The sequence below is a fragment of the Nerophis lumbriciformis genome, linkage group LG17 (assembly GCF_033978685.3).
Source record: "Nerophis lumbriciformis linkage group LG17, RoL_Nlum_v2.1, whole genome shotgun sequence".
In the NCBI taxonomy this organism is placed as follows: domain Eukaryota; kingdom Metazoa; phylum Chordata; class Actinopteri; order Syngnathiformes; family Syngnathidae; genus Nerophis; species Nerophis lumbriciformis.
Window position 1 is genome coordinate 9,265,001 of NC_084564.2, and position 19,128 is coordinate 9,284,128.

At 43.1% G+C, this 19,128-nt stretch overlaps 1 protein-coding gene across 4 annotated transcripts in view; it reads right to left on the reverse strand.

Moving 5' to 3' along the window:
* LOC133614443 (high affinity cationic amino acid transporter 1-like) overlaps positions 1-19,128 on the reverse strand; it is a 38,496-nt gene that overhangs the window by 4,697 nt on the left and 14,671 nt on the right. For all 4 annotated transcript variants that reach the window (XM_061972399.1, XM_061972398.1, XM_061972396.1 and 1 more), the window contains exons 4-9: positions 6,461-6,632; positions 6,238-6,371; positions 3,164-3,386; positions 2,954-3,093; positions 145-247; positions 1-75 (exon numbers count right to left, since the gene is read on the reverse strand). The exon at positions 1-75 is cut by the window's left edge and continues 86 nt beyond it. In XM_061972399.1, coding sequence (XP_061828383.1) covers positions 1-75; positions 145-247; positions 2,954-3,093; positions 3,164-3,386; positions 6,238-6,371; positions 6,461-6,632 — 847 coding nt within the window. The remainder of the gene's footprint in view (positions 76-144; positions 248-2,953; positions 3,094-3,163; positions 3,387-6,237; positions 6,372-6,460; positions 6,633-19,128) is intronic.

The window sequence follows — 19,128 nt, forward strand, 5'->3', positions numbered from 1 at the left end:
TGATGCGTCGGAACGTCGGACTCGGCCCCGTTTTCACTTCCCTCCTCGCGGGCTCCGCCGCCCTCGGGCTGGTACCTTCAGAGGACACGGCACGTTCTTTAGGTGTACCTAATGATGTGGCAAGGATGGTGGAGGGGGACGCACCTGAGCACCAGCACGCACGCCGCTACCAACGTGTACGCCAGCAGGGCGCCGATGGCCATCATGTCTACCAGGTCCTTCAGGTTGAAAATCAGCGCCATCACCGCTGTCGCAAAACATCACATGATTGACCGAAAATCGTTTGAAAAGGGGAGTGTTGTTGCAGCTGGACGATGGTAACTAAATAGGGAAGGTGTTACTGGGGCCGGACAGTGGTAATTAAAGAGAGTAGGGAGTGTTATTGCAGCTAATTAATGGTAATTAGCGCGAAAAGGGGAGTGTTGTTGCAGCTGGAATATTGTAACTAAATAGAGAAGGTGTCACTGCGACTGGACAACGGTAATTAAAGAGAGTAGGGGAGTGTTATTGCAGCTAGATAATGGTAATTAGAGAGAAAATGGGAGTGTTGTCGCAGCTGGATGATGGTAAGTATGGTAGGGTATGGTTGGTCTTGCACGACTACAACGAAATTGTGTTTTCAGCAAATGGATGGTAACTAAATAGGGAAGGTGTTACTGGGGCCGGACAGTGGTAAATAAAGACAGTAGGGGAGTGTTATTGTAGCTAAATAATGGTAATTAGAGAGTAAAGGAGAGTGTTGTTGTAGCTGGAATATGGTAACTAAATAGGGAAGGTGTCACTGCAGCTGGACAATGGTAATTAAAGAGAGTAGGGGAGTGTTATTGCAGCTAAATAATGGTAATTGGAGAGAAAAGGGGAGTGTTGTCGCAGCTGGATGATGGTAACTATGGTAGGGTATGGTTGGTCTTGCACGAGTACAACAAAATTGTGTTTTCAGCAAATGGATGGTAACTAAATAGGGAAGGTGTTAATGGGGCTGGACGGTGGTAACTAAAAAGAGAGTAGGGAGTGTTATTGCAGCTAATTAATGGTAATTAGAGAAAAAGGGGGAGTGTTGTTGCAGCTGGCTGATGGTAAATAAATGGGGAAAGTGTTACTAGGGCTGGACGATGGTAATTAGAGAGTAGGGGAGTGTTATTGCAGCTAAATAATGGTAATTAGAGAGAAAAGGGGAGTGTTGTCGCAGCTGGATGATGGTAAGTATGGTAGGGTATGGTTGGTCTTGCACGAGTACAACGAAATTGTGTTTTCAGCAAATGGATGGTAACTAAATAGGGAAGGTGTTACTGGGGCTGGACAGTGGTAAATAAAGACAGTAGGGGAGTGTTATTGCAGCTAAATAATGGTAATTAGAGTAAAGTGGAGTGTTGTTGCAGCTGGAATATGGTAACTAAATAGGGAAGGTGTCACTGCGGCTGGACAATGGTAATTAAGGAGAGTAGGGGGGTGTTATTGCAGCTAGATAATGGTAATTAGAGAGAAAAGGGGAGTGTTGTCGCAGCTGGATGATGGTAACTATGGTAGGGTATGGTTGGTCTTGCACGAGTACAACGAAATTGTGTTTTCAGCAAATGGATGGTAACTAAATAGGGAAGGTGTTACTGGGGCTGGATGGTGGTAATTAAAGAGAGTAGGGGAGTGTTATTGCAGCTAAATAATGGTAATTAGAGAGAAAAGGGGAGTGTTGTTGCAGCTGGAATATGGTAACTAAATAGGGAAGGTGTCACTGCGGCTGGACAATGGTAATTAAGGAGAGTAGGGGGGTGTTATTGCAGCTAAATAATGGTAATTAGAGAGAAAAGGGGAGTGTTGTCGCAGCTGGATGATGGTAACTATGGTAGGGTATGGTTGGTCTTGCATGAGTACAACGAAATTGTGTTTTCAGCAAATGGATGGTAACTAAATAGGGAAGGTGTTACTGGGGCTGGACGGTGGTAATTAAAGACAGTAGGGGAGTGTTATTGCAGCTAAATGATGGTAATTAGAGAGAAAGGGGGAGTGTTGTTGCAGCTGGAATATGGTAACTAAATAGGGAAGGTGTCAATGCGGCTGGACAATGGTAATTAAAGAGAGGAGGGGAGTGTTATTGTGGCTAAATTGTAATTAAAGAGGAAAGTGGAGTGTTGTTGCAGTTGGATGATGGTAACTAAAAAGGGAAGGTGTTACTGGGGCTGGATGGCGTATAATTAAAGAGCGCAAGGGAGTGTCATTGCAGCTAAATAATGGTAATAAGAGAGAAAAGGGGATTGTTGTTGCAATTGGATTGTAACTAAATAGGGAATGTGTTACTGCGGCTGGACGGTGGTAATTAAAGAGTACTGCACATGTACGGTAATTAAAGAGTAGTGGAGTGTTATTGCAGCTAAATAATGGCAATTTAGAGAGAAAATGGGAGTGTTGTTGCAGCTGGATGATGGTAACCAAATAGGGAAGGTGTTACTGGGGCTGGACGGCGTATAATTTAAGAGCGCAAGGGAGTGTTATTGCAGCTAAATAATGGTAATAAGAGAGAAAAGGGGATTGTTGTTGCAATTGGATTGTAACTAAATAGGGAATGTGTTACTGCGGCTGGACGGTGGTAATTAAAGAGTAGAGGAGTGTTATTGCAGCTAAATAATGGTAATTACAGCAAAAATGTGAGTGTTGTCGCAGCTGGATGATGATGGTCTTTATTGTCATTGCACAAGTACTACATAATTGTGTTTTCAGCAAATAGATGATGGTAACTAAATAGGGAACGTGTTACTGCGGCTGGACGGTGGTAATTAGAGAGTAGGGGAGTGTTATTGCAGCTAAATGGTAATTAGAGGGGAAAGGGGAGTGTTGCTGCAGCTGGATGATGGTAACCAAGAAGGGAAGGTGTTACTGCGGCTGGACGGTGGTAATTAAAGAGAGATGTGGAGTGTTATTCAACTGAAGGATTGGATGGAAAGTCCACCTGTGAGCTCACCTGCTAAGACCCCGGCCGTCACGGTGGCCACAAAAGGCGTCTTGGTGCGCTCGTTGATGGTGGAGAAACACTTGAAGAGGAGGCCATCTTGTGCCATGGCCCACATCACCCTGGCCATGGGGAACATGGCTCCTAGAAGACTACAAGAACACACCAGAGGTTAGTCATGCTTCATACCCAGCTGAGATCAAACACTATGCACGGCGCCACCTGGTGGACAAGGCGCAGAGCGAGCCGACGGCCACGGCGTAGGTGACGCCCACCCAGCCCAGGTGTGTGAAGGCCACGGGCAGCGGGCTGTGCTTGTCCAGCAGGTAGAACGGGACCATGAAGGTGAGGGCGGCCGACACGCCAAAGTAGGCCAGGAAGCAGACCAGCTGCGAGGTCACAATGCTGATGGGGATGGTCTTCTGAGGGTTCTTGGCCTCCTCACCTGCCACAAGACATTTGACTACTTCCTCTCCACGCTTTGATTGGTCACCAGACATTTGACTACTTCCTGTCTGCCCTTTAATTGGCCACAAAACATGACTACTTCCTCTACGCGCTTTAATTGGCTACAAGACTATTGGCTACTTCCTGTCTGCGCTTTGATTCACCACAAGACATTTGACTACTTCCTGTCTGCGCTGATTAACCAAAAGATATTTGACTACTTCCTGTCTGCGCTTTGATTGACCAAAAGATATTTGACTACTTCCTGTCTGCTCTTTGATTGGCCACAATACATTTGACTACTTTCAGTCTGCTCTTTGATTGACCACAAGATATTTGACTACTTCCTGTCTGCACTTTGATTGACCAAAAGATATTTGACTACTTCCTGTCTGCGCTGATTAACCAAAAGATATTTGACTACTTCCTGTCTGCGCTTTGATTGACCAAAAGATATTTGACTACTTCCTGTCTGCGTTTTGATTGACCAAAATATATTTGACTACTTCCTGTCTGCGTTTTGATTGACCACAAGACATTTGACTACTTCCTGTCTGCGCTGATTGACCAAAAGATATTTGACTACTTCCTGTCTGCGTTTTGATTGACCACAAGACATTTGACTACTTCCTGTCTGCGCTTTGATTGACCAAAAGATATTTGACTACTTCCTGTCTGCGTTTTGATTGACCAAAAGATATTTGACTACTTCCTGTCTGCGCTTTGATTGACCACAAGACATTTGACTACTTCCTGTCTCCGCTGATTGACCAAAAGATATTTGACTACTTCCTGTCTGCGCTGATTAACCAAAAGATATTTGACTACTTCCTGTCTGCGCTTTGATTGACCAAAAGATATTTGACTACTTCCTGTCTGCGTTTTGATTGACCAAAATATATTTGACTACTTCCTGTCTGCGTTTTGATTGACCACAAGACATTTGACTACTTCCTGTCTGCGCTGATTGACCACAAGATATTTGACTACTTCCTGTCTGCGCTTTGATTGACCAAAAGATATTTGACTACTTCCTGTCTGTGCTTTGATTGACCAAAAGATATTTGACTACTCCCTGTCTGTGCTTTGATTAACCACAGACATTTGACTACTTCCTGTCTGCGCTTTGATTGACCAAAAGATATTTGACTACTCCCTGTCTGCGCTTTGATTAACCACAGACATTTGACTACTTCCTGTCTGCGCTTTGATTGACCAAAAGATATTTGACTACTTCCTGTCTGCGCTTTGATTGACCACAGACATTTGACTACTTCCTGTCTGTGCTTTGATTGACCACAAGACATTTGACTACTTCCTGTCTGCGCTTTGATTAACCACAAGATATTTGACTACTTCCTGTCTGCGCTTTGATTGACCAAAATATATTTGACTACTTCCTGTCTGCGCTTTGATTGACCACAGACATTTGACTACTTCCTGTCTGCGCTTTGATTGACCACAAGACTTTTGACAACTTCCTGTCTGCGCTTTGATTGACCACAAGAAATTTGACTACTTCCTGTCTGCTCTTTGATTGACCACAAGATATTTGACTACTTCCTGTCTGCACTTTGATTGACCAAAAGATATTTGACTACTTCCTGTCTGCGCTTTGATCAGCCACAAGACATATGACTACTTCCTGTCCACGCTTTGATTGACCACAAGACATTTGACTACTTCCTGTCTGCGCTTTTATTGATCAAAAGATATTTGACTACTTCCTGTCTGTGCTTTGATTGACCACAAGACATTTGACTACTTCCTGTCTGCGGTTTGATCGGCCACAAGACATATGACTACTTCCTGTCCACGCTTTGATTGACTCCAAGACATTTGACTTTGATTGGCCACAAGACATTCGACTACTTCCTGTCTGCTCTTTGATTGGCCACAATACATTTGACTACTTTCAGTCTGTGCTTTGATTGGCCACAAAACATGACTACTTCCTCTATGCGCTTTAATTGGCCACAAGACATTTGACTACTTCCTGTCTGTGCTTTGTTTGGCGACAAAAAATGACTACTTACTGTCTGCACTTTGATTGGCCACAAGACATTTGCCTACTTCCTGTCTGCACTTTGATTGGCCACAAGACATCTGACTATTTCCTGTCTGTGCTTTAATTGGCCAACATTTTTAACCATATTTTTGTTTACTGTGAGATGCTTTTGTATTAACTGTGATCACAAAGTAACAGGAAAAAAATATCTATTAAATTGTATTTTATTAATATTAAACTCTTCAAATCTCATCAGTGTATCTTTTGGTCAGTGATATTTCCTTTTTTTGTGAATGGGAATTGAAAAACAAAAATCATAAATTTGTTATGAAATACAAATAAATAAATTAAAAAATAAAGCACTCTTTTTGAGTTTTAAAAATCAATAACTAGCTTTTAAAAAAATAGGTTTGATTTTCACTTAAAAATTCATGTAACAAAAATGAAAATAATGAATGCATGACATAAATAATACATCTTTTCTGTTTAATTATAATTGTAGTTAAATGTAAAGACAAATGTGTTATTAAATGTGTCATTAATTTATTTTAAAAAAAATGTAAAAGCACAACTAATTAATAAATTAACATATTGATTTTATTATTTCATGATTAATTAATGATTTTTTGATTTCTTGAATTATTTAATGCAAGCAACTTCCCAGAAAGTGCCAGTTTATTCTCCTTCGCCGCCATGTTTTTAAAGACTTCCAGAGTTCCTGTTAGCCCCGCCCACTGACTTTGATGGCTGAAACTGTCGGATTTAATAAATGCATCCCTGATATTTTTGAAAAAATCATTAAGTCACATACATATATATTTATATACACATCTCCACGTACCTGCTGTGGTGATGCATTCAAAGCCTATGAAGGCGTAGAAACACTTGGCGGCGCCAGAGAAGACTCCCTGCCAGCCAAAAGGCAAGAATCCTCCTGCGCCCAAACTCTTCTTTAGTTCTGAGTGATCCGTTCCACTGCGAGAGTGGAAAAAGAGAAAAGCTCTTCAATGGTGGAGATGGAAGGCTGCTTCAGAAGCCTGGAACTAGGTGGCCCTTTCACCTACTTGGGTGAGTTGTGGATGGCGGCGCTGATGATGGCGTCGGCGTTCAGGTTCCAGTTCTTCACGTCTCCTTTGATGCAGCCTGAGATCATGACTGACACCAACACCAGGATGTTGATGCTGGTGAACACCTTGGACAACATGGCCGACTCCTTCACGCCAAAGCTCAGCACTCCTGTAAGCGGCAAGAACTGATTGATGGTTACACACTGACACTAAAGAACTTGATTGATGGTTGCACACTGACACTAGAGAACTTGATTGATGGTTGCACACTGACACTAGGGAACTTGATTGACGGTTACACACTGACACTAGGGAACTTGATTGATGGTTACACACTGACACTAGGGAACTTGATTGATGGTTGCACACTGACACTAGGGAACTTGATTGATGGTTACACACTGACACTAAAGAACTTGATTGATGGTTGCACACTGACACTAGGGAACTTGATTGATGGTTGCACACTGACACTAGGGAACTTGATTGATGGTTGCACACTGACACTAGGGAACTTGATTGATGGTTGCACACTGACACTAGGGAACTTGATTGATGGTTGCACACTGACACTAGGGAACTTGATTGATGGTTGCACACTGACACTAGGGAACTTGATTGATGGTTACACACTGACACTAGGGAACTTGATTGATGGTTGCACACTGACACTAGGGAACTTGATTGATGGTTGCACACTGACACTAAGGAACTTGATTGATGGTTACACACTGACACTAGGGAACTTGATTGATGGTTGCACACTGACACTAGGGAACTTGATTGATGGTTACACACTGACACTAGGGAACTTGATTGATGGTTGCACACTGACACTAGGGAACTTGATTGATGGTTGCACACTGACACTAGGGAACTTGATTGATGGTTACACACTGACACTAGGGAACTTGATTGATGGTTGCACACTGACACTAGGGAACTTGATTGATGGTTGCACACTGACACTAGGGAACTTGATTGATGGTTACACACTGACACTAGGGAACTTGATTGATGGTTACACACTGACACTAGGGAACTTGATTGATGGTTGCACACTGACACTAGGGAACTTGATTGATGGTTACACACTGACACTAGGGAACTTGATTGATGGTTGCACACTGACACTAGGGAACTTGATTGATGGTTACACACTGACACTAGGGAACTTGATTGATGGTTACACACTGACACTAGGGAACTTGATTGATGGTTGCACACTGACACTAGGGAACTTGATTGATGGTTACACACTGACACTAGGGAACTTGATTGATGGTTACACACTGACACTAGGGAACTTGATTGATGGTTGCACACTGACACTAGGGAACTTGATTGATGGTTGTACACTGACACTAGGGAACTTGATTGATGGTTGCACACTGACACTAGGGAACTTGATTGATGGTTACACACTGACACTAGAGAACTTGATTGATGGTTGCACACTGACACTAGGGAACTTGATTGATGGTTGCACACTGACACTAGGGAACTTGATTGATGGTTACACACTGACACTAGGGAACTTGATTGATGGTTGCACACTGACACTAGGGAACTTGATTGATGGTTACACACTGACACTAGGGAACTTGATTGATGGTTGCACACTGACACTAGGGAACTTGATTGATGGTTACACACTGACACTAAAGAACTTGATTGATGGTTACACACTGACACTAGGGAACTTGATTGATGGTTACACACTGACACTAGGGAACTTGATTGATGGTTGCACACTGACACTAGGGAACTTGATTGATGGTTACACACTGACACTAAAGAACTTGATTGATGGTTACACACTGACACTAGGGAACTTGATTGATGGTTACACACTGACACTAGGGAACTTGATTGATGGTTGCACACTGACACTAGGGAACTTGATTGATGGTTACACACTGACACTAGGGAACTTGATTGATGGTTGCACACTGACACTAGGGAACTTGATTGATGGTTGCACACTGACACTAGGGAACTTGATTGATGGTTACACACTGACACTAGGGAACTTGATTGATGGTTGCACACTGACACTAGGGAACTTGATTGATGGTTACACACTGACACTAGGGAACTTGATTGATGGTTGCACACTGACACTAGGGAACTTGATTGATGGTTACACACTGACACTAAAGAACTTGATTGATGGTTACACACTGACACTAGGGAACTTGATTGATGGTTACACACTGACACTAGGGAACTTGATTGATGGTTGCACACTGACACTAGGGAACTTGATTGATGGTTACACACTGACACTAAAGAACTTGATTGATGGTTACACACTGACACTAGGGAACTTGATTGATGGTTACACACTGACACTAGGGAACTTGATTGATGGTTGCACACTGACACTAGGGAACTTGATTGATGGTTACACACTGACACTAGGGAACTTGATTGATGGTTACACACTGACACTAGGGAACTTGATTGATGGTTGCACACTGACACTAGGGAACTTGATTGATGGTTGTACACTGACACTAGGGAACTTGATTGATGGTTGCACACTGACACTAGGGAACTTGATTGATGGTTACACACTGACACTAGGGAACTTGATTGATGGTTACACACTGACACTAGGGAACTTGATTGATGGTTGTACACTGACACTAGGGAACTTGATTGATGGTTACACACTGACACTAGGGAACTTGATTGATGGTTACACACTGACACTAGGGAACTTGATTGATGGTTGCACACTGACACTAGGGAACTTGATTGATGGTTGCACACTGACACTAAAGAACTTGATTGATGGTTACACACTGACACTAGGGAACTTGATTGATGGTTACACACTGACACTAGGGAACTTGATTGATGGTTGCACACTGACACTAGGGAACTTGATTGATGGTTGTACACTGACACTAGGGAACTTGATTGATGGTTGCACACTGACACTAGGGAACTTGATTGATGGTTACACACTGACACTAGGGAACTTGATTGATGGTTACACACTGACACTAGGGAACTTGATTGATGGTTACACACTGACACTAAAGAACTTGATTGATGGTTGCACACTGACACTAGAGAACTTGATTGATGGTTGCACACTGACACTAGGGAACTTGATTGACGGTTACACACTGACACTAGGGAACTTGATTGATGGTTACACACTGACACTAGGGAACTTGATTGATGGTTGCACACTGACACTAGGGAACTTGATTGATGGTTACACACTGACACTAAAGAACTTGATTGATGGTTGCACACTGACACTAGGGAACTTGATTGATGGTTGCACACTGACACTAGGGAACTTGATTGATGGTTGCACACTGACACTAGGGAACTTGATTGATGGTTGCACACTGACACTAGGGAACTTGATTGATGGTTGCACACTGACACTAGGGAACTTGATTGATGGTTGCACACTGACACTAGGGAACTTGATTGATGGTTACACACTGACACTAGGGAACTTGATTGATGGTTGCACACTGACACTAGGGAACTTGATTGATGGTTGCACACTGACACTAGGGAACTTGATTGATGGTTACACACTGACACTAGGGAACTTGATTGATGGTTACACACTGACACTAGGGAACTTGATTGATGGTTGCACACTGACACTAGGGAACTTGATTGATGGTTACACACTGACACTAGGGAACTTGATTGATGGTTGCACACTGACACTAGGGAACTTGATTGATGGTTGCACACTGACACTAGGGAACTTGATTGATGGTTACACACTGACACTAGGGAACTTGATTGATGGTTACACACTGACACTAGGGAACTTGATTGATGGTTGCACACTGACACTAGGGAACTTGATTGATGGTTACACACTGACACTAGGGAACTTGATTGATGGTTACACACTGACACTAGGGAACTTGATTGATGGTTGCACACTGACACTAGGGAACTTGATTGATGGTTGTACACTGACACTAGGGAACTTGATTGATGGTTGCACACTGACACTAGGGAACTTGATTGATGGTTACACACTGACACTAGGGAACTTGATTGATGGTTGCACACTGACACTAGGGAACTTGATTGATGGTTGCACACTGACACTAGGGAACTTGATTGATGGTTACACACTGACACTAGGGAACTTGATTGATGGTTGCACACTGACACTAGGGAACTTGATTGATGGTTACACACTGACACTAGGGAACTTGATTGATGGTTGCACACTGACACTAGGGAACTTGATTGATGGTTACACACTGACACTAAAGAACTTGATTGATGGTTACACACTGACACTAGGGAACTTGATTGATGGTTACACACTGACACTAGGGAACTTGATTGATGGTTGCACACTGACACTAGGGAACTTGATTGATGGTTACACACTGACACTAAAGAACTTGATTGATGGTTACACACTGACACTAGGGAACTTGATTGATGGTTACACACTGACACTAGGGAACTTGATTGATGGTTGCACACTGACACTAGGGAACTTGATTGATGGTTACACACTGACACTAGGGAACTTGATTGATGGTTGCACACTGACACTAGGGAACTTGATTGATGGTTGCACACTGACACTAGGGAACTTGATTGATGGTTACACACTGACACTAGGGAACTTGATTGATGGTTGCACACTGACACTAGGGAACTTGATTGATGGTTACACACTGACACTAGGGAACTTGATTGATGGTTGCACACTGACACTAGGGAACTTGATTGATGGTTACACACTGACACTAAAGAACTTGATTGATGGTTACACACTGACACTAGGGAACTTGATTGATGGTTACACACTGACACTAGGGAACTTGATTGATGGTTACACACTGACACTAGGGAACTTGATTGATGGTTACACACTGACACTAAAGAACTTGATTGATGGTTACACACTGACACTAGGGAACTTGATTGATGGTTACACACTGACACTAGGGAACTTGATTGATGGTTGCACACTGACACTAGGGAACTTGATTGATGGTTACACACTGACACTAGGGAACTTGATTGATGGTTACACACTGACACTAGGGAACTTGATTGATGGTTGCACACTGACACTAGGGAACTTGATTGATGGTTGTACACTGACACTAGGGAACTTGATTGATGGTTGCACACTGACACTAGGGAACTTGATTGATGGTTGCACACTGACACTAGGGAACTTGATTGATGGTTACACACTGACACTAGGGAACTTGATTGATGGTTACACACTGACACTAGGGAACTTGATTGATGGTTACACACTGACACTAGGGAACTTGATTGATGGTTGTACACTGACACTAGGGAACTTGATTGATGGTTACACACTGACACTAGGGAACTTGATTGATGGTTACACACTGACACTAGGGAACTTGATTGATGGTTGCACACTGACACTAGGGAACTTGATTGATGGTTGCACACTGACACTAAAGAACTTGATTGATGGTTACACACTGACACTAGGGAACTTGATTGATGGTTACACACTGACACTAGGGAACTTGATTGATGGTTGCACACTGACACTAGGGAACTTGATTGATGGTTGTACACTGACACTAGGGAACTTGATTGATGGTTGCACACTGACACTAGGGAACTTGATTGATGGTTACACACTGACACTAGGGAACTTGATTGATGGTTACACACTGACACTAGGGAACTTGATTGATGGTTACACACTGACACTAGGGAACTTGATTGATGGTTGTACACTGACACTAGGGAACTTGATTGATGGTTACACACTGACACTAGGGAACTTGATTGATGGTTACACACTGACACTAGGGAACTTGATTGATGGTTACACACTGACACTAGGGAACTTGATTGATGGTTGCACACTGACACTAGGGAACTTGATTGATGGTTACACACTGACACTAGGGAACTTGATTGATGGTTGCACACTGACACTAGGGAACTTGATTGATGGTTACACACTGACACTAGGGAACTTGATTGATGGTTACACACTGACACTAGGGAACTTGATTGATGGTTGCACACTGACACTAGGGAACTTGATTGATGGTTGCACACTGACACTAGGGAACTTGATTGATGGTTACACACTGACACTAGGGAACTTGATTGATGGTTGCACACTGACACTAGGGAACTTGATTGATGGTTACACACTGACACTAGGGAACTTGATTGATGGTTGCACACTGACACTAGGGAACTTGATTGATGGTTACACACTGACACTAGGGAACTTGATTGATGGTTGCACACTGACACTAGGGAACTTGATTGATGGTTGCACACTGACACTAGGGAACTTGATTGATGGTTGCACACTGACACTAGGGAACTTGATTGATGGTTGCACACTGACACTAGGGAACTTGATTGATGGTTACACACTGACACTAGGGAACTTGATTGATGGTTGCACACTGACACTAGGGAACTTGATTGATGGTTGCACACTGACACTAGGGAACTTGATTGATGGTTGCACACTGACACTAGGGAACTTGATTGATGGTTACACACTGACACTAGGGAACTTGATTGATGGTTGCACACTGACACTAGGGAACTTGATTGATGGTTACACACTGACACTAGGGAACTTGATTGATGGTTGCACACTGACACTAGGGAACTTGATTGATGGTTACACACTGACACTAAAGAACTTGATTGATGGTTACACACTGACACTAGGGAACTTGATTGATGGTTACACACTGACACTAGGGAACTTGATTGATGGTTGCACACTGACACTAGGGAACTTGATTGATGGTTACACACTGACACTAAAGAACTTGATTGATGGTTACACACTGACACTAGGGAACTTGATTGATGGTTACACACTGACACTAGGGAACTTGATTGATGGTTGCACACTGACACTAGGGAACTTGATTGATGGTTACACACTGACACTAGGGAACTTGATTGATGGTTACACACTGACACTAGGGAACTTGATTGATGGTTGCACACTGACACTAGGGAACTTGATTGATGGTTACACACTGACACTAGGGAACTTGATTGATGGTTACACACTGACACTAGGGAACTTGATTGATGGTTGCACACTGACACTAGGGAACTTGATTGATGGTTGCACACTGACACTAGGGAACTTGATTGATGGTTACACACTGACACTAGGGAACTTGATTGATGGTTGCACACTGACACTAGGGAACTTGATTGATGGTTACACACTGACACTAGGGAACTTGATTGATGGTTACACACTGACACTAGGGAACTTGATTGATGGTTACACACTGACACTAGGGAACTTGATTGATGGTTGCACACTGACACTAGGGAACTTGATTGATGGTTACACACTGACACTAGGGAACTTGATTGATGGTTACACACTGACACTAGGGAACTTGATTGATGGTTGCACACTGACACTAGGGAACTTGATTGATGGTTGCACACTGACACTAAAGAACTTGATTGATGGTTACACACTGACACTAGGGAACTTGATTGATGGTTACACACTGACACTAGGGAACTTGATTGATGGTTGCACACTGACACTAGGGAACTTGATTGATGGTTGTACACTGACACTAGGGAACTTGATTGATGGTTGCACACTGACACTAGGGAACTTGATTGATGGTTACACACTGACACTAGGGAACTTGATTGATGGTTACACACTGACACTAGGGAACTTGATTGATGGTTACACACTGACACTAGGGAACTTGATTGATGGTTGTACACTGACACTAGGGAACTTGATTGATGGTTACACACTGACACTAGGGAACTTGATTGATGGTTACACACTGACACTAGGGAACTTGATTGATGGTTACACACTGACACTAGGGAACTTGATTGATGGTTGCACACTGACACTAGGGAACTTGATTGATGGTTACACACTGACACTAGGGAACTTGATTGATGGTTGCACACTGACACTAGGGAACTTGATTGATGGTTACACACTGACACTAGGGAACTTGGTTGATGGTTACACACTGACACTAGGGAACTTGATTGATGGTTGCACACTGACACTAGGGAACTTGATTGATGGTTGCACACTGACACTAGGGAACTTGATTGATGGTTACACACTGACACTAGGGAACTTGATTGATGGTTGCACACTGACACTAGGGAACTTGATTGATGGTTACACACTGACACTAGGGAACTTGATTGATGGTTGCACACTGACACTAGGGAACTTGATTGATGGTTACACACTGACACTAAAGAACTTGATTGATGGTTACACACTGACACTAGGGAACTTGATTGATGGTTACACACTGACACTAGGGAACTTGATTGATGGTTGCACACTGACACTAGGGAACTTGATTGATGGTTACACACTGACACTAAAGAACTTGATTGATGGTTACACACTGACACTAGGGAACTTGATTGATGGTTACACACTGACACTAGGGAACTTGATTGATGGTTGCACACTGACACTAGGGAACTTGATTGATGGTTACACACTGACACTAGGGAACTTGATTGATGGTTGCACACTGACACTAGGGAACTTGATTGATGGTTGCACACTGACACTAGGGAACTTGATTGATGGTTACACACTGACACTAGGGAACTTGATTGATGGTTGCACACTGACACTAGGGAACTTGATTGATGGTTACACACTGACACTAGGGAACTTGATTGATGGTTGCACACTGACACTAGGGAACTTGATTGATGGTTACACACTGACACTAAAGAACTTGATTGATGGTTACACACTGACACTAGGGAACTTGATTGATGGTTACACACTGACACTAGGGAACTTGATTGATGGTTGCACACTGACACTAGGGAACTTGATTGATGGTTACACACTGACACTAAAGAACTTGATTGATGGTTACACACTGACACTAGGGAACTTGATTGATGGTTACACACTGACACTAGGGAACTTGATTGATGGTTGCACACTGACACTAGGGAACTTGATTGATGGTTACACACTGACACTAGGGAACTTGATTGATGGTTACACACTGACACTAGGGAACTTGATTGATGGTTGCACACTGACACTAGGGAACTTGATTGATGGTTGTACACTGACACTAGGGAACTTGATTGATGGTTGCACACTGACACTAGGGAACTTGATTGATGGTTACACACTGACACTAGGGAACTTGATTGATGGTTACACACTGACACTAGGGAACTTGATTGATGGTTGCACACTGACACTAGGGAACTTGATTGATGGTTACACACTGACACTAAAGAACTTGATTGATGGTTACACACTGACACTAGGGAACTTGATTGATGGTTACACACTGACACTAGGGAACTTGATTGATGGTTGCACACTGACACTAGGGAACTTGATTGATGGTTACACACTGACACTAGGGAACTTGATTGATGGTTACACACTGACACTAGGGAACTTGATTGATGGTTGCACACTGACACTAGGGAACTTGATTGATGGTTGTACACTGACACTAGGGAACTTGATTGATGGTTGCACACTGACACTAGGGAACTTGATTGATGGTTACACACTGACACTAGGGAACTTGATTGATGGTTACACACTGACACTAGGGAACTTGATTGATGGTTACACACTGACACTAGGGAACTTGATTGATGGTTGTACACTGACACTAGGGAACTTGATTGATGGTTACACACTGACACTAGGGAACTTGATTGATGGTTACACACTGACACTAGGGAACTTGATTGATGGTTGCACACTGACACTAGGGAACTTGATTGATGGTTGCACACTGACACTAAAGAACTTGATTGATGGTTACACACTGACACTAGGGAACTTGATTGATGGTTACACACTGACACTAGGGAACTTGATTGATGGTTGCACACTGACACTAGGGAACTTGATTGATGGTTGTACACTGACACTAGGGAACTTGATTGATGGTTGCACACTGACACTAGGGAACTTGATTGATGGTTACACACTGACACTAGGGAACTTGATTGATGGTTACACACTGACACTAGGGAACTTGATTGATGGTTACACACTGACACTAGGGAACTTGATTGATGGTTGTACACTGACACTAGGGAACTTGATTGATGGTTACACACTGACACTAGGGAACTTGATTGATGGTTACACACTGACACTAGGGAACTTGATTGATGGTTACACACTGACACTAGGGAACTTGATTGATGGTTGCACACTGACACTAGGGAACTTGATTGATGGTTGTACACTGACACTAGGGAACTTGATTGATGGTTGTACACTGACACTAGGGAACTTGATTGATGGTTGTACACTGACACTAGGGAACTTGAGCTACGACGACAATGTATGTGGAAGGAAGTTATCATTTTCCACCACAAGGGGGCGATGTCGGTGTGGATATTAATAGTCATGATCAGACCCACACCTCAGTCTCATATCAGAAGGAGATCCCATCATCTCAGGTGCAGTAATGACACTTTGATGGCTGATGGCCAGGAGAAGTTTGTACCGGCAGGCTCCGCCCACCACCAATGTCTACCAATAGATCACATCTGTCAAACTGAAGGCCCGGGCGCAAAATCTGTCCCGCCACATCATTCAATCTGGCCCGACATTTAACGTGGTCATCATGACTTATGTGGTCCGTCACCTGATTTAACGTGGTCATTCACATCATTTTAGGTGGTCGGTCACGTCATTTAACGTGGTCCGTTACGTCATTTAACATGGTCCGTCACATCATTTAACGTGGTCCGTCACATCATTTATGGTGGCCTGTCACATCATTTAGTGTGGTCCGTCACATCATTTAACGTGGTCCGTCACATCATTTATGGTGGCCTGTCACATCATTTAGTGTGGTCCGTCACATCATTTAACGTGGTCCGTCACATCATTTAACGTGGTCCGTCACGTCATTTAACGTGGTCCGTCACAGCATTTAACGTGGTCCGTTACATCATTTAGTGTGGCCTGTCACATCATTTAGTGTGGTCCGTCACATCATTTAACGTGGTCCGTCACGTCATTTAATGTGGTCCGTCACATCATTTAATGTGGTCCGTTACATCATTTAGATTGGCCTGTCACATCATTTAGTGTGGTCCGTCACATCATTTAATGTGGTCCGTCACATCATTTAATGTGGTCCGTCACGTCATTTAGAGTGGCCCGTCACATCATTTAATGTGGTCCGTCACATCATTTAATGTGGTCCGTCACGTCATTTAACGTGGTCCGTCACGTCATTTAACATGGTCCGTCACATCATTTAGAGTGGCCTGTCACATTTAGTGTGGCCCGTCACATCATTTAACGTGGTCCGTTACATCATTTAGAGTGGCCTGTCACATCATTTAATGTGGTCCGTCACATCATTTAATGTGGTCCGTCACATCATTTAGAGTGGCCCGTCACATCATTTAATGTGGTCCGTCACATCATTTAATGTGGTCCGTCACGTCATTTAACGTGGTCCGTCACGTCATTTAACATGGTCCGTCACATCATTTAGAGTGGCCTGTCACATTTAGTGTGGTCCGTCACATCATTTATGTGGTCCGTCACATCATTTAATGTGGTCCATCACATCATTTAACGTGGTCCGTCACATCATTTATGTGGTCCGTCACATCATTTAATGTGGTCCATCACTTCATTTAACGTGGTCCGTCACATCATTTAGTGTGGCCTGTCACATCATTTAACGTGGTCCATCACATCATTTAACGTGGTCCGTCACATCATTTATGTGGTCCGTCACATCATTTAACGTGGTCCATCACTTCATTTAATGTGGCCTGTCACATCATTTAGTGTGGTCCATCACATCATTTAACGTGGTCCGTCACATCATTTATGTGGTCCGTCACATCATTTAGTGTGGCCTGTCACATCATTTAACGTGGTCCATCACATCATTTAACGTGGTCCGTCACATCATTTATGTGGTCCGTCACATCATTTAATGTGGTCCATCACTTCATTTAATGTGGCCTGTCACATCATTTAGTGTGGTCCATCACATCATTTAACGTGGTCCGTCACATCATTTATGTGGTCCGTCACTTCATTTAACATGGTCCGTCACATCATTTAGTGTGGTCCGTCACTTCATTTAGTGTGGTCCATCACATCATTTAATGTGGTCCATCACTTCATTTAACGTGGTCCGTCACATCATTTAGCGTGGCCTGTCACATCATTTAGTGTGGTCCATCACATCATTTAACGTGGTCCGTCACATCATTTATGTGGTCCGTCACATCATTTAATGTGGTCCGTCACATCATTTAGTGTGGTCCGTCACTTCATTTAGTGTGGTCCATCACATCATTTAATGTGGTCCATCACTTCATTTAACGTGGTCCGTCACATCATTTAGTGTGGCCTGTCACATCATTTAACGTGGTCCATCACATCATTTAACGTGGTCCGTCACATCATTTATGTGGTCCGTCACATCATTTAATGTGGTCCATCACTTCATTTAAGTGGCCTGTCACATCATTTAGTGTGGTCCATCACATCATTTAACGTGGTCCGTCACATCATTTATGTGGTCCGTCACTTCATTTATGTGGTCCGTCACATCATTTAGTGTGGTCCGTCACTTCATTTAGTGTGGTCCATCACATCATTT